Source organism: Bubalus bubalis, chromosome 5 (genome assembly GCF_019923935.1).
Source record: "Bubalus bubalis isolate 160015118507 breed Murrah chromosome 5, NDDB_SH_1, whole genome shotgun sequence".
NCBI classification, from domain to species: domain Eukaryota; kingdom Metazoa; phylum Chordata; class Mammalia; order Artiodactyla; family Bovidae; genus Bubalus; species Bubalus bubalis.
Genome location: NC_059161.1, coordinates 18,160,823 through 18,183,080, shown reverse-complemented (window position 1 = coordinate 18,183,080; position 22,258 = coordinate 18,160,823). Strand labels below are relative to the sequence as shown.

Genomic DNA, 22,258 nt, shown 5'->3' with positions numbered 1-22,258 from the left:
CTAGAGCTATTTGTGGTCAAAAGAATCTTGGTTCTGTCACTGCTTCACCTTATGGACTTCAAACAGGTTTTTTAATATCCTTTGGCTTCTTTAAAAATGAGATGATAGCATGTATTTTGTGTCTTTATGAAAACTAAATGATATAGTGCTTTTAAAGCACTTAACAGAGTTTCTGGGACATCATAAACACAAAATAAATGGTAATTAATATGATGATCTCCATACCACATCTTCTAGACACACACACACACACACACACACACACACGCACGCACGCACACATCAGTTCTGCTCTGGACAATACTTCTCCAACTATCTGTAGTGAAAAATCACTTTTTAACATTCCCAGTCTAGTGTGTGTTGACAGTTTTGTAAAATGCAATTGTAACGAAAATGGATCGCTACAATAATGAAATGAAAATACAGAGACATATATATAAGCATTCAACTTTTATTCTAAAATTAAATTGACATTAAATATCAAGTTATTATAGAAGTTACTAAGCACTTTTAATTTCTGGATTTATTTTATCATGTTCTAGTAGCACTGTACAGTGTACAGATGGGCATCGGTCCATGGACTATACTCTGAGGAACACTGATCTGCGAAGAGCAGACCTATGATGGTGTTATATACATTTAGAATAAACTTTGCTAAGAGAAGGGCTTGGAAGTTCTTAGAAGTCTGTGTTGGGGTGAGGGGATATGGCCTAAGCTGGCAGCTGTCCCTCTAATGCATTCATTAGCACACATGTCCCTCATTGTTTCAAACTCTGGAAAAATTTTCTCTAGAAATTCCCATCAAAAAGTCCTATGCAAGAGTGATTTCTTCTGCAGGTGGCCTGTTGTTGTTCAGTCACTAAGTAGTGTACAACTCTTTGCAACCCCATGGACTGCAGCACGCCAGGCCTCCCTGTCCTTCACTATCACCTGGAATTTGCTCAAACCCATGTCCATTGAGTCAGTGATGCTATCCAACCATCTCATACTCTGTCATCCCTTTCTCCTCCTGCCTTCAATCTTTCCCAGCATCAGGGTCTTTTCAAATGAGTCAGTTTTTCGCATCAGGTGGCCAAAGTATTGGAGCTTCAGCATCAGTCCTTCCAATGAATATTCAGGACTGATTTCCTTTAGGATTGACAGGTTGGATCTCCTTGCAGTCCAAGGGACTCTCAAGAGTCTTCTCCAACACCACAGTTCAAAAGCATCAATTCTTTGGCCCTCAGCCTTCTTTATGGTCCAACTCTGACATCCATACATGACTACTGGAAAAACCATAGCTTTGACTATATGGACCTTTGTCAGCAAAGTTATGTCTCTGCTTTTTAACATGCTGTCTAGGTTTGTCATAGCTTTTCTTCCAAGGAGCAAGCATCTTTTACTCCCATGGCTGCAGTCACCATCCACAGTGATTTTGGAGCCCAGGAAAATTCCATCACTGTTTCCATGTTTTACCCATCTATTTGCCATGAAGTGATGGGACAAGATGCCATGATCTTAGTTTTCTGAATGAGTTTTTTTTTTTTTTTTCCTGAATGAGTTTTAAGCCATCTTTTTCACTCTTCTCTTTTACCTTCATCAAGAGGCTCTTTAGTTCCTCTTCATTTTCTGTTGTTAGGGTGATATCATCTGCATATCTGAGGTTATTGATATTTCTCCCAGCAATCTTGATTCTAGCTTGTGCTTCATCCAGCCTGGCATTTTGCATGATGTACTCTTCATATAAGTTACATAAGCAAGGTGACAATATATAGCCTTGAGGTACTCCATTCTCAATTTGGAACCAGTCCCTATTCCATGTCTGGTTCTAAATGTTGCTTCTTGACCTGCATACAGATTTCTCAGGAGGCAGGTAAGGTGCCTCTCATCTCTTTAAGAATTTTCCATGGTTTGTTGTGATCCACACAGTCAAAGTCTTTAGCATAATCAGTGAAACAAAAGTAGCTGTTTTTCTGGAATTCTCTTGCTTTTTCTATGATGCAGAAGATGTTGGCAATTTGATCTCTGGTTCTTCTGTCTTTCTAAATCCAACTTGTACATCTGGAAGTTCTCAGTTCACATAATGCTGAAACCTAGCTTGAAGGATTTTAAGCCTTACCTTGCTAGCATGTGAAATGAGTGCAATTGTGCGGTAGTTTAAACATGGTTTGGCATTGCCCTTCTTTGGAGTTGGAGTGAAAACTGATATTTTCCAGTCCGATGGCCACTAAGTTTTTCAAATTTGCTGTCATATTGAGTGCACCCCTTCCACAGCATCGTCTTGTAGGGTTTGGAAGAACTCAGCTGGAATTCCTTCACCTCCACTAGCTTTGATCATAGTAATGCTTCCTAAGGTCCACTTGACTTCACACTCCAGAATGTCTGACTCTAAGTGAGTGACCATATCATCATGGTTATCTGAGTCATTAAAACCTTTTTTGTACAGTTCTTCTGTGTATTCTTGCTACCTCTTCTTAATCTCTTCTGCTTCTGTTAGGTCCTTACTGTTTCTGCCCTTTATTGTGCCCATCTTTGCATGAAATGTTCCCTTGGTATCTCTAATTTTCTTTAAGAGAACTAGTTCTCTAGAAATTTATGAGCTGAACAGTTAGAATTGAGAAACAGCTTACTGTTTACTAATAGTTTACTAATATTTTGGTAATATAGACTTTGTCGAAAGATATTTTTGTCCTCGCTGAACTTCACTGATATTCCTTCTTTTCTAGTGTTGATTTATATTACCCTTCACCCAAATACTTGTTTTGCGTTACTATCCCAGGGTGATAAAATAGCAAGAGTCATCCACTCACTGTACTTTATAATGTAAGTGAACTAGCTACTGTGGAGCTTCAATTCAAATTCAACTTGTGTACATTTAAGATGTACCATGCTCTGCACCATGATGGATACGTTTTGATCTTTTGAGCCCACTGACACAACAGCTCGGTGAGATTGGTATTTTTATCAGTGCCGTTTATTAGAAAATCAAGCCTCAGAAATGTTGAATGGCATTCCATGGACTATGATTCAAACTTAGGCGTGCTGCATCCAAATATAGTTCTTTTATACTATAGTACATGTTTAATTATCTCTCAGAACATCTTATTTCTTTGGGTGTGTTAGGTATTACTACAGAGTCCTCACTGGAAATTGTATAGTAGCCAACAGTAGTCCTAAACAGTGATGTCCACCACATTCCAGCCTTTCAGGAGAACATTTTTGCTTATACACCACCTGTTTTTGTAGCATTTGTTTCTAATAGACATTGAAATTTTCAATAAAGTAATAGTGAGTTACATTTTCGTGAAGAACTCCAGTTAACTGTAAGACAAGCTAAAAAATGTGGTGATTTATTAACTATTCCTGGTGGCTCAGACAGTAAAGAATCCACCTGCAATCTCTGGGTAGGGAAGATCCCCTGGAAAAGGGAATGATACCCACTCCAGTTTTTTGCCTGGGAAATCCCATGTACAGAGGAACCTGGCTGGCTACAGTCTAGTCCAACTGAGTCCAACCCTCAGTCCATGAAGTCTGAGGGTTGGACATGACTGAGAGACTAAGCACACAGCACAGCTTGAGAAAGATTTCTAAATAAAAGATGATATCATAAACATAAGTGAGACTGTAGAAGGATAAGGTCTCAACTGCAATAGAAAATATTTAAGTAGAATACACTAAAGAATTGCCTGCCCTGATGATGCTTTACAGCTTTGGAGTGGTTTTGAAAGTTCATGTTCTAAGACACAGTGCAGATTTTACTCTTAGATTGGATGGAGAATTAATTCTTGAAGGTAGAGGGATTGATCACACTACCACTAGGTAGGATCTGCATTGGTCATGACTCATAACAGTAACTTACATCCAGAAAAAATATATAAAATTCTGCATGTTTGGTTACTTTTATTCATTCCACAAGTATCTATTGCATTCCTTGTTCTTTTCTTGTGTGTTTATTTATTTGGCTGCACTGGGTCTTAGTTGAGGCCTGTGGGATCTAGTTCCCTGACCAGGGCTTGGACCTGGGCCCCCTGCATTGGGAGCTCAGAATCTTAGCCACTGGACCACCGGGGAAGTCCCCTCCTTGTTCATTCTTATGCATGTGTGTATATGAGTTACTCAGTCATGTCCGACACTTTGCGACCCCACAGACTGTAGTCTGCCAGGCTCCTGTGTCCGTGGAATTCTCCAGGCAAGAATACTGGAGTGGGCTGCCATTCCCTTCTCCGATGGATCTTCCTGACCCAGGGATTGAACCCAGGTCTCCCGTGTTGTGGGCAGATTCTTTACTGTCTAAGCCACCAGAGAATCTTATGGAAGGAAAACCAAATAGTTGAACAAGGTAGTCTTTTAGCAACAAATGTTATTAACAAAGCAGATGACTGTAATAGAGTGTAAGCAAGTAGTGGGATTACTAATTTTAGTTCTCTGGATCAGGAAAGGTCCCCTAAAATCAAGGAGACAGACGAGAGAGTCAGACTCATGTGGGGTCTTGTAAGCAACTGTGGGATGCCAGGGGAGTCTGAAGCAGGAGGGTAACATGGCTAATTTGTATTTAAAAAGCTGCTCCTTCGTTTTCTCTTGTGAGGGAAATAGGGGGATTGGGGCAAGTGTAGAAACAGGAAGTAAGTTAGAGAGGTTACTGCAGGACACTGAAGGTGGAGAACATTCAGTTAGAAGCTGGGGCTGCTTGGGCTCAGGGGCCAAAAGCTTAAGGGAGAGAGTAGGAGGGTAGCAATTGCTGTTTCACTGGACTAGGGCTGCAGCGAGAGAAAAGAAAGAATTGCTAATGACTCCTGCTGCTGCTGCTGCTGCTAAGTCGCTTCAGTCGTGTCCGACTCTATGCGACCCCAGAGACGGCAGCCCACCAGGCTCCCCCATCCCTGAGATTCTCCAGGCAAGAACACTGGAGTGGGTTGCCATTTCCTTCTCCAATGCATGAAAGTGAAAAGTAAAAGTGAAGTCACTCAGTCGTGTCCAACTCTTCGCGACCCCATGGACTGCAGCCCACCAGGCTCCTCCGTCCATGGGATTTTCCAGGCAAGAGTACTGGAGTGGGATGCCATTGCCTTCTCCGATAATGACTCCTAGGGTGGGTGATATTCTTTACTGAGGTGGGAGAGTCTAGAGGAGGAGTGATTTGGGGGAGAAATAAATTCGATTTTGGTCATGTTAAGTTTGAGATGCCTGTTGGACACCCAGGTTGCTGAACACAGCAGACAGTTGTGTAAATGGGTTTGGAGCTCATTGGAGAATTGGGGCTGGAGTCATAGATTTGATAGTATAGAGATGATGTTGACTCTGTGGGCCTGATGGGATCATGTCAGGGGAACATGGCTAGCGGAGAAGACCTAGGCCTGGACACCGGAGCACTCCCATATGTTAAGGAGAAGCAAGGAGATAGAGAAGAAGCAAAGCAGAGGAACCTAAGAAGTTTCTTTCTCCTTCAAGAATAAGCTGGCGTTGCACACCCACATGTGCCCCCTGCCCCTTGTTGACCTTGCACATCCAGGGTCCAGGACTGAGACACAGCCCAGGCCCCACTCACTCCACTGGGCCCAGTCTCACCTCTTGTTCCAGAATGTGAGCCTGCTGTGTGTCCAATGGTTGCCCCTCCTGTGAGGTGCCCTTCATTCATTTAGTAAACCTGTGTTGAGCAGCTTATTTGCGCTGAGACCATGAGTGTAACGCTCAGCAAGAATGGTTCGGCACAGACCCTGCCCTCAGGGTCACCAGCAAGTGGACGATTACAATGAACAGAAATGGTGGAGGTATAGCTGTTTTAGTATAGACTGTGTGACCCAGGAAGTATTTAGTTCAGTTCAGTCGCTCAGTTGTGTCCAAGTCTTTGCCACCCCTATGGAGCAGAGTATGCCAGGCTTCCTTGTAACCAACTCCCAGAGCTTGCTCACACTCATGTCCTTTGAGTTGGTGATGTCATCCAACCATCTCATTCTCGGTTGTCCCCTTCTCCTCCCACTTTCAATCTTTCCCAGCATCAGGGTCTTTTCAAATGAGTCAGTTCTTCACATCAGGTGGCCAAAGTATTGGAGCTTCAGCATCAGTCCTTCCAGTGAATATTCAGGACTGATTTCCTTTAGGATTGACTGGTTGGATTTCCTTGCAGTCCAAGGGACTCTCAAGAGTCTTCTCCAACATACAGTTCAAAAGCATCAATACTTTGGTGCTCAGTTTTCTTTATGGTCCAACTCTCACATCCATTCATGACCACTGGAAAGACCATAGCCTTGACTAGACGGACCTTTGTTGACAAAGTAATGTGTCTGCTTTTTAATATGCTGTCTGGGTTTGTCATCGCTGGTATAATTGCTGTTGTAAGCCTAAATTTCCCATCTGAGGGAATGGAATTAAGTGTGAGGGGCTCTCTGATGTACCCTGAGGATGTGATGGATGGATGAGCAAATGAAAACTCCTATCTAGCCCCTCATGGAACATCTAAAAGGGCAGTGAGTGGGGAGGCCTGGTCAGTGTCTCTGTGTGGGGAGTCGACACATGGTGTGTTAGCCTACAGCAAGTCTCTGGTTTTTCCTTCAGATGTCTGCTCTTCTCCTCACCCTTCACTATTCCTATTCTATCTGCCCTGGGCCTTCTCTTTGGTTCTATTTGTCTATCCCAAAGCAGAAGAAAGGGCTGGTTTTAACAGAGAAGAATCATTTGATATTGAACCAGGAAGATGGGTGGCCAAAAACTTCATTCATGATTTTCCATAAGATGTTACAGAAAAACTCAAACATTTTGGTCAACCCAATACGAGGAACCTTTAATGTTTAAATAATCTGGGAAAGTGGAACAAAGGATTCTGGGAAATTCAAGGCTCTTTACACAGAGTACCAAGTGCCCACACAGTGTTCTGTGTATAATGGCTGAGCTTGATAATAAACTCTCAGCCACGCCCTTAAAGCCAGCCACACCCACTCCTCACACACCTCAAAACCTTTCAGGGAGGGTACCGATTGCAGCAGCTTCTCAAAGGAGTGCAGAAAGTGTCTCTGAAAAGAACACAGCCATTTGTTCTCTGTCAAGATGCCTCTTTCATACTGTAATTAGAGTGCTGTGGAGGGGGCGAAATGGGGGAGAAGGAGGAACATGAAATGTTCTGACTTCCCTCATGGCTTTTTCTTCCTGTACCGCAGGGCCTTGAACTCACTGAAATACTGCGACTGAAAAACACACTGTTATATACACAGAGAGGGAGAAAGCAACATGTGTGTCCTGCTTTTGTGCCCCCAAAGTGTCTGTGTGCTAAAGCGAGGAGGGGCACCTTGGGGTGGAGGCAGGGCAGCATTCGAAGAGGAGGGAGATCAGAATTCCACCTTGTAAGCTGTGTCACTCCAGGAGTCACACTGGACTGATGTAGCCTGCATCCTGAGCTTTAAAGAAGAATGAACAGATTCTTCAAAATAAATTCTGGCAATATGTTTATGTTCACATCTGAAAACATTGATACAAATAATATATACCTAGCGATTCATGGGGTCACAAAGAGTTGGACACAACTGAGCGACTGAACTGAACTGAAGAGCGTTGCATCTTCAGGCCTTTATTTTCCCAGTCTGCAAAGTGGGGGTAAAAAAAGTGATGATCCCTTAATTCCCTTCCTGAAAGGTATAAGGACAAGCTTGTGAGAACTCAAACTTTTCACAGGATTCATAGTTCCTGCTGTTCCATGGTCATCTTTGCTAATACAAGGAAATGATAAAGCTTATTGGCATGAAGTAGTGCAACATTCAAGAGTATTTGTGGGCTTTTGTTTTGTTTTGAATTGTATTTGCAGCAATAGCAACAATTTCTTGATTCCATCTTGCAGGAAAATCAGCATCTTTCTAACACTTGCTGGCAGGGGAGGAGAAAGAAGGGTGTGGAGATAGTCTCCAGCCACTGTTTCAATCACAGCAGATGACGTTTGAAGCGACTGGCGCATTTCTTGTAGATAACAGAGAATTGATGCTCTTGGGCCCAATGATGTTCAGCATAAATGTGTCAGGATATCCAGCTGACTTAATACACAGCTGAACTCCCGGTCTGCCCTCTAGAAATGACTCCTCACGGTATCTTTTCCATCTCAGTTTATTGAACTCCATGCTTCTAGTTCCTCAAGGAGAAAACCTTGAGGGTCTTCTTTGTCTCACATCTCTCTTATAGTCTGCGTTTAAGGTGTCAGCAAGTTTTCCTAGCTCTACATCGCAGTATACCCAGAATCCCAGGATTTCTCAGTGTCGCTACTCCCGCCACTCTGGCTGAGGCAGCTGCCATGATCTGGAAATAACCTGGGAGGTCTCCCTGCCTTCACCTGTAGGCTTCATCAGTCTGTTCTCAACAGGCAGTCAGAGACAGTCTGTGAAACCGTGAATCAGGCTCTGCTGCAAACCCCCCGCCCCATGGTTTCCAGATGACACCAAGTGAAAGTCAGGTTATTATCCATGGTCTACATGGTCTAGCCCCCTACCTTGGTGTGGCCTGTTACCCACTCTGAGCTCACCTTATTAGATTTTTCATTTATTCCATCCATTCCAGCCATATGGGCTCCTTTCTGTTCTGTGGAAGCCCCTCCAGGGTGTTCCTGGCCCACAGCTTGCCCTGGCCACCTCTTCTGGAATACTCTTCTTCAGATATCTGTGTGGCTCAGTTCTCAAGTCTTCTCAGCGAGGCCTTTCCCAGCCACTGGACCCCTAAATCCCAGACCCTCTCCTCATATTTACTATTCTTCTATGCTTTGTTTTTCCATCTTATCAATATTGAACATACTTTATATTTGTGCTTATTACCCTGGTTATTGTCTGTCTCCTTTACTAGAATGTAAGCTTCATGAGGCTAAGGGTTTTTGCTTTTATGTTTGGTACTGTATCCCCATGTGCTAAAGCAATGCTAACCAGGTAGTAGGCACTCAATAAATTTTATTTTGGAAGCACAATGAGTAGATACCTAGATAGATAGATAGATAGATAGGGGCCTTAATAGTAGGTTGTGTATATTGTCATACATTCTTAGGAATGTCAGACATACTTAAAATAGGCACTTGCAATACCTATTCTGTGCTAGATACTATACTTTGCACTTTCCATCTCTTATTTAAATTAATCCTCAAAATGCTTTGAAAGAGGTGTGGTGTTTATTGCTACTTTACAAATGAGGAAACACTCAGAGAGGCTTCAGAACAGGTCCCACCCTGATGGAGCCATGATTCAAGCCCAGTTCAGTCATGTTTCAGGACTTCTCATCATTGTGCTATAATGGTCTGGATTATACCAACTCCAAGGTTAAAAAGCAAAACAGGGAAACATAGCTCCTTTGTGATCTCCTTTATGCTAATGCCAGGCCTGTTATTTTTTATTTTTATTTAAGATTTATTTATCTCAAATAAATGAGATCTCAGTGTCAAGAAGAACAAGAAAGAAAAAAGACCATGAAAAATTCCCCAGCATCTTAAAATCATCTGCCTCCTGAGGTCTCATGACTGCAACGTCATGAAGATGTGAATGGCACTGACTTTGAACCTGGAGATGAAAGTGATGCTCTAGATCAGCTGCTCATGCACTGTCGGCCTTGGGCCAGCAAGCCCCCTGACCTCTCTGCACCTCAAGTTCCTTGGCTGTAAAAGGCAAGACTCGGGAATGTGACTCGTCAGGTCCTCCCACTTGATATTCTGGCCTGTGAGACTCATGGCCTTTCTTTCATCGCTGTGGGAGTAGTATGGCAGAGTCAGGGTGGACCATCGCCCTCCGTGCAAGGCTATCTATTTGCCTTCTCTGCTTTAGGGAAGGACTTCTGCTCATTGGAGGAGCCCTTCGAAAGGCCCTGATCTCTAAGGAGAAGCAACATAGTGTGATGCAGTGCCTCAGTTCGTGCATTCCTCATCCTCCAGCATGCCCATCCATTCTGCTTATTAGAGTCAACACTGGATGGGATTTAGAGGATCGGCTGCTGTTTTGGCCTTTATTTATTGACATCCTAAGTCTCCTTAAATCCTTTCTGGAACAAATCAAGGGATAAGGTGTAAATAACTGTAATACAGCTGAACCGTGTGACCTTCAGTAAGCTATTTACCTTCTCTGGGCTGTGTTTGCTCCTCTGAAAAATGGGAGAAAAGGTTCCCCGGCTCCTAGCACACTGAAAAATTGTTTTACGGGCTGTGAAACTCATGCCACTCAAACCCCCACTCATGCCATCCTCCAGTGAAATTGAAATGAAAACACTGCCAACACACAATTGCTTGTATGACCTTCCCCAATTTCTTTGTTAATTTCAGAACAGGTAGGGTCAAAGAGGTTTGTTTTTTTTTTTTCTTTTATGTCTAACCTAAATCCTCTTTCCTAAAGCAAACGTGTTATAGGAGGACTGGCAAGGTTCCCCTCATGCAGTGAAGCACTTTAGAAATGTGGGCTTTGAATGTTAATAGGAATATGACCACGTGGTCATTTGTGAGCTTGGCAGAGTCCGTCGTCCACATACGCTTCTGCATGCCAGTGTGTGTGTGATGAAGCGTACCAGTGTGTACAGAAGTGAGGGTAAACAGATCTTTGAGTCACAGGGGCCAGCCCCTCCGGGCAGGCTTTATCTTCCTTTTGGTTGCCATGACAACAGCAAGGGCCTCTGCATCAGTAAACAAAGCTCCCTGCTTGGACTGAACCCGGAGGAGGGGTCTGGAGCTAGAAGCCAGAACCGGGAGCCATGTAGTCCTCTGGTAGAGTGTTGTTACAGTAGACCTACCAGAACATCTTCCCCATTAGGTGAATACAGAGAGGCCTGTCCAGATACCCTGAGACTCTGAGGTGACATAACGTGGGCAGGAATTTCCAGCTGGAGCAAGGCTTCAGTGAAGCTCACTCTAACCCCCAACAGTTAGTCATCTCACCGAGAATTCTAGCAACGTTGAAAGGCCAAAGCCCCTCCCATCCCCCTGTGGATCCATACCAATCACTTTAGTTTATTAATAGGCAGAAGAGCCGCTGTGTGAATTATCTGGGGCTCCTCTGTAAGTCTAGAAGTTCATCAAATAGAAATCAATTTAATATTAACCTAAATATGACTTCACATACCTCCTAGTCACATAGGATAAACACACATGGATAAACACACCTTGTCTGAGATTATCTTTATCATTCTTCCACTTTAATCATGAATAATATGTAATTGGCTCTGTATGAATAGTTGATTTGTACAAATTATGCCTCTCATATAAACTGCTAAAAAACAAAAGCAGTCACAGTGTAAATTTACTAACTTGGATGTAAGAAGAAAAGTGTACTTAACCATGCAGTATGGTGAGATCAGCCTGCTCCCTAGTTCCAGTAACTGAAGTTTAGAAACCCAAACCTTGCATGCACATGGAACAACCAGAATAGAGGCTCAGCTCTGCTCCTCTTCACACGATCCTCCTTCTATGTGGTAACTGTAGGTTATCTTCCCAGGGGAAAAAAAAAGACAACCAAAAATTATGAGTAACAGAATTAGTTAAGAAGTATTCCAATGAAATGTGATAGATTATCCCCCCCACCAGTTTTATTGTGATATAATTGACATAAAACACTGCATTAGTTTAAGATGTATAAAATGCTTCAGTATTTGTAGGTATTGTAAAAAGATCACAATAGGTTTAGTTAACATCCATCGCATCACATGGTTACATTTTTTTGTTATGATGAGAACTTTCAAGATTTACTCTTAGCAACTTTAAAACATGCACAATACTGTTAACTGTTGTCTCTATGCTATATGTTACATCTTCAGAACTTGTTTATCTTATAACTGGAAATGGGTACCTATTGACCCCCTTCACCCGTTTCCCCCAGCCCCTACCCCCACCTCTGGCAACCACCGAAATATTCTGTTCCTGAGTTGTTTTTTTTAAGTTACACATATAAATGAGATCATACAGTACTTGGCTTTCTCTGTCTGACATATTTTACTTAGCATAATGCCTTCAAGGTCTATCTATATTGTCCCAAATGGCAGGATTTCCTTCTTTATTATGGCTGCATAATATCCTGTTGTGTGTCTGTGTGTGCACAGGTACATAGATGGAGATTTCGATTGTTTCCCTGTTCTGGTTGTTATAAATAAAGCTGCAATAAACATGGGATACAGAATCTCTTTGAGATAATAATTTCAGTTCCTTTGAATATATACCCAGAAGAGGTATTGCTAAACCATATGGTAATTCTATTTTCAATATTTTGAGGAATCTTCGTGCTGTTTTCCGTAGTGGCTGCACGAATTTATATTTATGCCAATAGTGCAAAAGGGTTCCATTTTCTCCACATTCTTCCCAACAGTTGTCTCTCGTCTTTTTGATAAGAACTCTTGTAACACGTATAGTTTTGATTTGCATTTCCCCAATGATTAGTAATATTGAGTACCTTTTCATGTACCTGTTGGTCATTTGTATGTCTTCTTTGGAAAAAATTTAGTTCCTCTGCGTATTTTATAATGGTTTTGTTTTTGTTTTGCTATTGAATTATATGAGTTCTTGATATATTTTGACTATTAACCCCTTATCAGATATATGGTTTGCACATATTTTCTTCGTTTCCATAGGTTGCCTTTTCATTCCATAGCTTGCCATCTCATTGAATTTTTATCATTTTACAATCTCTTGCAAGAATCCATTCAGGACTCTCAGACTAAAGCATATTCATTCCTACTCTGGTTATGAGCAGAGCTTATTTTGTGTTTTTCTAATGTCAGCCTTGTCTGAAGAGGAAGCTGAGACAGAGAGGTTTACTGCTCAGTTTTTTAGCACCAGAGGTTACTGGAGTACCTCGCTACAAGAGTAGACTTGGTTATATTTATGCTACATCACGTGGGGGTTTATTTTTGTTTGCCTGGTTTGAAATTCTGAAGTCTAGATGCATTCTAGTCTGAATTCTGTTACATCTAGGGCATAGAAACACTGGATGGAGCAAATGAAAAGGAGCTGATTACCCATCCTCTTTCCTTGGACAGTAGGTTAATGCCAGGTGGACTTAGGGGACATGAACACTCTTCTCATGTCAGACTTTCTCCTTTGGAACTTCCTGTGGCTTAATCCAAAGAAACTGGATAAAATGAGATATTCATAGGGCCATTCCTTGAGGCACGTTTCATTAAGAAGTTTGGCAGTGGATGGCTAAGTAAGGTAACAGCCATATGTTTTGTCTTTTCAAAAGCATCATCATCTGAATAACTCCAGGATAATCCTCTATGAAGAGGAGAGACTATTCAGGTCCTCGGGGAAGACAGGAACCAGAAGGAGGAACACACGTCCCTTTCCTCAGTCTGGCTACATATATGCTCATGAGATTGGCAGGCGTGTTGTATCTAAGGTTAGAGGAATCACTTATTTTGGGCAGGTGATGGGGCTAAGTCCTGTTTGTCCCTGCCTTCTCCAGAATGCAATATACATGTAAATGGTGACTAGGATACGCAAATTCAAGCAGTGCCTCACTAACTTGACTAATGCTACAAGTTTTATAATAGGTCCTTATTAACCCAACACAGAACAACGGATTATATGCTGCTCTCTCAATTTAAAAGATAGTCTTTTTAGAAAAAACACAAAATTTTGTTTTTATGTCTTTATTTTCCTCAACCTCTGGCTGAAGAATAAATCGCTTTTGTGGGTTTTAAATGTGACTGCTAGACACATGGAAGACAGCTCAGGCCTTGTAGAAACAGCACTTAATCTGGAATCAAAAGACATTCATTTAAATTCCGGCTCTGTCCCCTGCTAACTTGGTCATTTTGAGCAAGTAACCTTTCTGATTCTCCCAGGGTTTCCACAAATCTACGTGAAATAATTTACATGAAAGTGATTTAGAAAATGAGACTTTTACAAATGTGGCTTATGAACATTAGCTGTCCTTAATATTTTATTTTTGTAATCTGTGGTGTCAGCTAAAATACTCGGCTGTGGATTAAACCTCCCAGGTCCTTGTTGGAATGTGGTGTGACTCCGACTCTACTTGGCCTCATGGAACCTTCAGACCTGTCAGAGAGAGAAGCCTTGGCACAAACACTGGGGCAGCAAGGGAGGGGTGGGAAGTATCATGAACGATATGGTGCTGCACTTTGTGCCCTGGGCTCCCAACTGAAAAACAAAACAAGCTGATTGATAAACATAATATAGAAGGCCTCCAAACACAGCCCTTCTTCCCCTCCACTGACGTGCAGAAAGCTGCTTAGAAAGTTTCCCTGTTGGTGCACACTCTGTTTCTTTTAGCCAAGAGGCTTCTTAAAAAGTCCAAGCCAGATTTGTTGGGCTCTGGGCCTGTAGGATGCCAGGTGGGAGGGTGGGAGGAAACGGGGGCCTGCAGTGGCAGAGGAGAGCAGGGAAACCAGCTGGTGAGACTGGAGCCAGGAAACTTCCAAAGATAAAGAGAGATGAGGCTGGGATGACTTGCCTCTCCTACCGGAAATGAAGCCACGTGGTCATTCTGGGGACTAGGTAGAGGTGACACGCTGCACACTGCATAGGCTAATGCTACAGAGATTTTAGTGGAGCCAAACAAGCATAGCGGTGGCCGTGTCCAGGAGTTACCTGGCAACTGCTCTGTTCTTGTTAGTTCACTTGGCTCTGCTTGGGTCCGTGCATAGATGCTACGTCCCTTCATTTAAGCCTTTGGAATTCAGGGCAGATCTATCAGTATGGTTTTCAAGTCAGCCTAGATATTGTAATTTAAAAAAAAATCTATTAAACAAGTACCACACACCAGGCCTAGTCTAGTCCTGGAGGATGCAAAGTTGAGTAAGACAGAATGTTTCCACAAAAAGCTCACAGAGAGGGAGAGAGACAGTCACACGTGTAGCTTGCCGCCGTAGATGTCTGGCTGTAAGATGAGCTATGAAGAGACAGGCAGAAAGTATAGATTACAGGTCAGAAGACTGGGGGCAAGGGAGAGGGGCAAGCTAAATATCAGAGGTGACATTTCAACCTGGCCTTGAAGGATTTTAACAGACTCAGGCAGGTAAGTCTGGGTTCTAGGCCAGTGTGAATTAAACCTTTAGATCCCTCACTGCTCTTTCAGGAACCGTGGGAAGTGTGCTGTGGCTGGAGCTTGGCTGGAGTGGGGCTGCAGGTCGGCACGAGGTAGATCGGATTGATGGGGGGTGAGGTTTGAAAGAAAGGTCCAGATCTAACCATGAAGGACTTTGAAAGGTCTGTTAGGTATTTAGCAGCGGGTGGAGCAGATGTGAAGGAAAAGATAGAAGAGGGAATTTATAGGATCTGAGGGTCATGGCTCCTCTTAGTGGCACTGTGTCTTAGGACACTTGCCCTTTCAAATGACCACTTAACTCCCGTTAGATTCAGTTTTCTGAGCTGGAAAATGGAGATGTTGGTAATAATGCAGATGCTAAAGGATTATCGTGTTTCTCTGCTCATAGCTTACGTATGTATGTGTGTGCTCAGTTGTGTCCAACTCTTTGCGACCCCATGAACTGTAGCCCGTCAGGCATCTCAGTTCATGGGATTCTCCAGGCAAGAATACTGGAGTGGGTTGCCATTGCCGCCTCCAGGGGATCTTCCTGACCCAGGAACTGAAGCCATGTCTCCTGCATTGGCAGGTGGGCTCTTTACCACTGAGCCACCTGGAAAGCCCCATAGTGTGCTTAAATTCTCCTGTTTCAAGGTCTTGCTCAAAATACTGCATCCTGCTAAACCCTCCTGGATTCTCTTAGAGCATAGTTGAAAAATGAAGGCACACACATATGAAAAGGTAAAAAGCTGCATATACATATGCCATTGGGCTGGGCAGATATGTGGGGAAGCTGGGCTCTTAGAGCAGAGAGGCCTAGGGTTCTAAACCTGGCTCCATCTCTTAGTTAAACTTGAATGAGTTGTTTAACTTTTAAGTTGAGGCTGAAAATACCTGATTTGCTGCCTTCTCATTTTGGTTGCAAAGATTAAATGTCCGAAATGGATGAAGGTCCTTGGAAATTAGAAAGTGCTCCGCCAATGGCACTTACTGTGGTTGTTACTTTAGGTTTGGACATGGTAAGATCCAGTGCATATTTTAGAAAGATAATTCTAATTGCCGTGAGGTGGATGAAATGAAGGGAAGAGAGGCAGGCGGCCAAGAGACCAGGTACATGCTATTTCAGTAGTCCGGGCAGGAAAAGGTGAAGTCCTAGACCAAGGCAGTAAGAATGAAGAGGGAGGGTGGATCCCAGTGCCATTTTAAAGATAGAACCAACAGAACGATGACAGGGATAGAAAGACAAAGAATCAAAGGTAAGAACTTTGGTAGATGGTAACACCATGAACCAAGATAGCTCCTTGTTACTTTCTTTCTTGCTGAAATCCAGAAGAGGAGGTAGAAAAAAGAGGTGCTCCAGGGCTTAAATTCTGTTACCCTGACTCTCACTGAAAGTGTGAGTCCTACTCTATGCGACCCCATGGACTGTAGCCTACCACTCTCCTCCATCTATGGGATTTTCCAGGCAAGAGTACTGGAGTGGGTTGCCATTTCCTCCTCCAGAGGATCTTCCTGACCCAGGGATTGAACCCAGGTCTCCTGCATTGTAGGCAGACGCTTTACCATCCGAGCCACCAGGGAAATCTGACTCTCACTGTTCCTAGTCAACTCTTCCTTCCCCCAAGACACCCTTAGTAGAACCCACTGAACCTGACAGCAAGTCTAGGAGAATTTCTTCTTCTAGTCTGCCTTGTCTGGTGCCTTTAGCCTGATTGTGACCTCTGTAAGGTGCCTGTGCCCAAGGAATCCCCTCTGTCTTGGAAGGAGAGGCCAGATGAAGCACGAACTGGTATATCCCCCTGCTTCATGGTGGATTGGCACCCCTCCCTCTCCTGCACTGGGGCTGGGGCATGTCCCTTAGCCCCTGGTTCCCCTCCTCCTCCCTGGACATGAGGGAGTAGGTAGCAGGACCCTCAGTGGGTGCTGAACTCTGTTATCTTCAGGTTGCTGCTCTTTGTTGATGGAGAGCCCGAGAATAAGTGGAACAGCTTTCAGGGCAGTAGGAGAATGCATGAGCCGTGGCTGGGAGGCACTGCGCTAGCAAGGAGTGTTCTGGCTGGACGGGTGTTTGATGATGAGAAGGGCATTGGTACAAATGTGGCATCCGGAGGGGCCTACTAGCCAGAGAATATTTCTTGATCCCCATTTACTCACTCATCGAATCTCACCGTCTTCCTCTCTGCCAGGGAGTCCTCATTCCTCTTCTCTCTTCTTTTTCCCATGGGGCTTTAGTGGGTTGTTTTGTTTTAATTGTCTTTTGCCACAGAATGGCTCTGTTCCCTGTTAGGGGCTGTGTCTTCCATCTGACTCTCATGCTGGTTTTATCCCCCTGTCTTGTTTTCCCCTCCACCCCACCCCATCCTCCCACTTTCTTCTGGAGCTGTGTGCCCTCTCCTTTCTTATCCAGCCTTGACCAGCCATCATCAAACAGCATTTCAGCCCTTCAAGGCATCAGTGTCATGGTCTTCAGTGGCAGCGCATACTAAGCACCACACTCAGGGGGTCAGGCCACCAGCCTGATGGGTAGAGTTCAGATCCCAGTAAGTGACAAGTGACTGCCCTCCCCTAAGCCTTGGTTTCCCTATCTGTTAAATAGGGTTTTAATAGTGCTTATATCATGGGGTGATTGTGAAGATCAAATGAATTAATGGATATGAAAACCTCCATATAGGACTGGCATATAATCATCCATCAATAAACAGTAGTCACTGTTGTTATTAAAAGCATAAAGGATGGTTTGACCCCTCAGAGGGTTGAGTTTCTGTTGTAGCCAGAGCCACATAATATATAGCATTCTGGAACCTAGCTCGTCCCATTACTAAGTCAGTAGCTTTCAAAACAGAGCAAGCAGATGAGATCAGGCACTTTGCTATACAGCAAAAACATTGTAAAGCAACCATATTCCAGTAAAATTAAAAAAAAATCTCACCTTTATAAGTACAGAAAAGGAAATTAATGCAAATGTTATTAATATCAGCTTTTTAAAATAGTATTCTAGTATAAGTTTCTTTCCAAGAACCTGATATACTCATAGTACAAGTTTTATATGTATGATTGTTATTTTCTAATTTCTATTTAATTTTTTTCTTTGATGGATTTCTTAATGGTGTATTCATTCATTTCCAAATATATAAGTGTTTTCTAGCTGTCTTTTTGTTATATTGATTTCTAGCTTTATTGCATTTTATTTCAAGAAGATAATTTATATTGAAAAAAAAAAAAGAAAAAAACAGAGCAAGCAGAAAGTTTTAGTGCTGACTGAAATGAAACTGATCCAAGAAGACTTCCTGCAAGAGGCTGAACGAAGTTCATATCTGTGCAACATTTTAAGATTATAGTTGCAGGCAGGGACAAAGGGAATGGGGTCTACACAGTGCCTGCTCAAACACTCTCTCACCTGCTTGCTTCACTGTTTCTTTTGATCATGGCACTGCCCAAACCTAGTGAATCTTATCCGCTTTGTCCGCAGGGAATTTGCCAAAGAGAGAGAGAGAGTGGAGAACCGGAGAGCCTTCATGAAACTGCGGCGCCAGCAGCAGATCGAGCGTGAGCTTAACGGGTACCGCGCCTGGATAGACAAAGCAGGTAAGACCTGGGGGCTGGAGGAGGTTGCTGATGGGCTGCGCAGACATCCGGAACCTACCCAGTACCCATTCCCAGTACTTCCGCTCAAAGGGCCAGTCTAGAACAGAGCAGAGAGAAGCTGGAAATGACTCGTTGGCTTTTGGGGTTCCCAACTGGTCCCATTTTCTCCCTTTGGAGTCTTGTTCTTCTACCAAACATCTTTCAGGAGACAGACATTTTAGCAAGGTGAACTGAGTAAAAGTTCACATAACCGAGTGCGCGAGCTAAGTTTGGGCTGATGCCATTTCACACTACTACCGTTACTACTAACAATAGTCCGTTCAGTCCACAGATATTTATTGAGAGCATACTTTGTGCCAAGTCCTGTTCTAGGCATTTGTGGTACAGCAGTGAGCCAGAGCTCTACTCTTGTGGAGCTCAATTACCCTATAGCTGGGAAGGCAGTGATGAACAAAATAAGGAGTAATTTTTCATAGGGTAATAAGTACAATGAAGCACTTTCCTGGTGGCTTAGATGGTAAAGAATCCACCAGCAATGCAGGAGACCTGGGTTCAATCCCTTAGCTGGGAAGATCCCCTGAAGAAGGAAATGGCTACCCACTCCAGTATCCTTACCTGGGAAATCCCCTGAATAGAGGCACCTGGCAGCTACATACAGTCCATGGGGTCACAAGAGTTGGATACGACTGAGTGACAAAAGTTTCCACTTTCAAGTACAATGAAAACAGATCAAGATAGGGTTAGGGGTTTAGGGTGAGTTGCAGTTTTAAATGGAGAGTCAGGGTAGACCTGTTTGGGGAGAGATGTGAAAGAGATGAGAGGGTGAGCACAGGGAGCCCTGAAGGAAGCATACCCAGTGTCCTGGCTGTAATGTGGGAGGAGACCCAGAGGGCTCCAGGAACTGCCTGAGGTGTGAGCAGTGGAGGGCAGGAGCTGGGATGAAGGCATTCTTATGGTGGGAGCAGGCGGCAGAGCCTGTAGGACCTTTACCGTCCCTTGTAAAGTTCAGGGCTTTCCTGCGAGTCAAGTGAGAACCACAGGGGGGTCTTGAGCAGAAAAGGGACATGCTCTGTTTAAGATTTAAAGAAGCACTTGGTTGCTGCATTGAGAACAGACGGTAGGAAGACCCGGTCCTGAGCAGGGAGACCGATAGTGAGAGTACTGCAGTAGGGCAGCTAAGAGATGGTGCTGAGAACTGGTTTTCCCTGTTCCTTGCTGTCATCAGCTCCTCGCTCATGGCTCAGCCTTGGGAAGAATTGTTGCCCAGCCCTGAGGAAAGGTCCAGGTTTATCCTGATTTTATGAACCCACAGAGAGCCTCCAAACTCAAGAGTGACTGTGGCTCTGCTGTTTATGCGGGGCGTCAGTCACCCCGTATCTGTCAGTAAAGAGGATACATTTGCTTTCCTTGTTGTTTTAAAGGTTGCATTGCATTGGTGTTATATATCTTCATTTTCTTACTGAACAAAGAGTACATTTTTTTTAATTAAAAAAAAAAAAAGGCATGACAGTCAGCATCTTTGCTCTGCTCCTGGTAGAAAAGCAGAGCACAAAGAGATCTCTCGGGAAGAATTTGGAATAGGATTGGGTACTTAGTGGCCTGACCCTTATTCTTCTCTAAGCTTTGGAATGATGGATGCTATGACTCCTGTTCTGACCACAACACACGCAGGCTCTCTCAGCTCAGGAGTCGACATTTGATCATCTATCCGGTGAGAGAGCAGGTATGATGCGAAGTGCCATGCCAAAGCCAAATAAAAGCCACTCCTCGTTTGGGACTATCTGCATTTCTTTGCTGCTTCTGGAAGCAAGAGCCATGGAGAGATGACTGTACTCCCATTTCATCCTTGCTCCTCTGAGACTCTTGTGTGGACATGGACTTGAATCTTCTCTCCCTCTTCTCGGAACAGTAACTCAACAGATTTGCCTCCAGGCCAGCCTGGCAGCTTAAAGCTCCCAACTGCCCTTGGCTTCCTGGGCAAGGGAGCCATCTGACAGACCACCCTAGTGAGCAGGCTGGCAGCAAACCCCAAAGAGAACCCTCCACGCCCTTCTCACAGCCCCCTTCAGGGTCAGGGGGCTCAGGATGTTGCTCTTTGCGGCTCTGCTTTTCAAAATAATGCAGAATTCCAAGGCTCCACTTTATTCCAGTTGGCAAAACCTGCTCTCTTCTCCTTCTAAGAAAAAAAAAGACGCACTGCGACGTCAAATTGTGCTTCCTGGCCCTTTCCTTTACAAATGGAGCGTGAGTGATTCAGAGACATATGGGTTACGTTTCCCTGGAAAGACACTCGCAAGTTCCAAAGCGAACTTGGCAAAAGACATTGGGGGAGGGGGTGGTGCCAGCCTATCAGGAGCCCTCGAGCACTCCCCAGAGGTACTCAATGGCACCATCCACCCTCCTCCTGCCTCGGGGGTCCTTGACTCTGCCCACCCCAAAGCCCCAGACACTGCGCAGAGTGAAAAAGACTCTGGCTGAGGTCATTCATGTGGCTCTGAGGTATTTAACAAGTACCTAGTTTTAAAAGGATGGCCTCCAAAAGCCAGGGCTGTCAGTGACCTTCAAACCTTCTATGTGCACCTCAAGGAGCATCCCACCAATAACACTTAACCTGTTAACTTAGTTTTGCCAGAGGGCTGTACTTAAAAAAGAAAACTAAATGTTATGACCCTATAATGGCCACCCTGCATGGTACATTCCGAGCCTCAACATGTTCCCCTCCCTGGGAAATACATTACATACTCTCAGTTTTATATGCAGGTGGAATTATGGTAATAACTTTACCCTTTTATGCTTGTCTTTGTACTTGTTAGAAGTGCTTAAATTAAACCATTGCTTAATAGAACTGCTGCAGGCTTATCCCCAGCAGCTGGGATCTTAGGGAATGATTGCTGGCACTTCCAGCTCCCCTCGCTTATGGCTGAGACAGGAGCGGGGATCAAAACTCATCCACACCACTCTCAATACGGGGCTCAGAATCCCACTATATGTGCGACAGAAGGTCTGTTTTGTTGATACATTTGAGGGATGTTGTTCTTGTCGTTCGGTCACTAAGTCATGCCCAACTCTTTGCAACCCCATGGACTGCAGCACACCAGGCTTCGCTGTCCCCCATTGTCTACCGGAGTTTGCTCAAATTCATGTCCATTGAGTCAATGATACCATCCAACCATCTCATCTCCCCTTTCTCCTGCCTTCCATCTTTCCAAGCATCAGGGTCTTTTCAAATGAGTCGGCTCTTTGCATCAGGTGGCCAAAGTGCTGGAGCTTCAGCATCAGTCCTTCCAATGTATATTCAGGGTTGATTTCCTTTAGGATTGACTGGTTTGATCTTCTTGCAGTCCAAAAGACTCTTGAGTCTTCTCCAGCACCACAGTTCAAAAGCATCAGTTCTTCTGCACTCAGCCTTCATTATGGTCCAACTCTCACATCCATACATGACTACTGGAAAAACCATGGCTTTAACTATATGGACCTTTGTGGCAAAGTGATGTCTCTGCTTTTTAATATGCTGTCTAGGTTTGTCACAGCTTTTCTTTCAAGGACCAAGAGTTTTTAATTTCATGGCTGAAGTCACTATCTTCAGTGATTTTGGAGCCCAAGAAAATAAAGTCTGTCACTGTTTCCATTTTTTCCCCATCTATTTGCCATGATGGGAGCAGTTCCCGTGATCTTAGTGTTTTGAATGTTGAGTTTTAAGCCAGCTGTTTTGCTCTCCTCTTTCA

General features: G+C 43.8%; 1 protein-coding gene across 13 annotated transcripts in view; it reads left to right on the top strand.

The window, feature by feature from the left end:
* The window catches only part of CACNA1E (calcium voltage-gated channel subunit alpha1 E), a 338,709-nt gene that overhangs the window by 215,809 nt on the left and 100,642 nt on the right, over positions 1–22,258 (top strand). For 11 of the 13 annotated variants that reach the window (XM_025285523.3, XM_044942756.2, XM_044942759.2 and 8 more), the window contains one exon: positions 18,418–18,533. In XM_025285523.3, the coding sequence (XP_025141308.2) occupies positions 18,418–18,533 (116 nt within the window). Of the gene's footprint in view, positions 1–9,369; positions 10,029–12,755; positions 13,299–18,417; positions 18,534–22,258 lie in introns of those variants that run through there. The other 2 variants (XM_044942766.2, XM_044942757.2) reach the window with 2 other exon arrangements.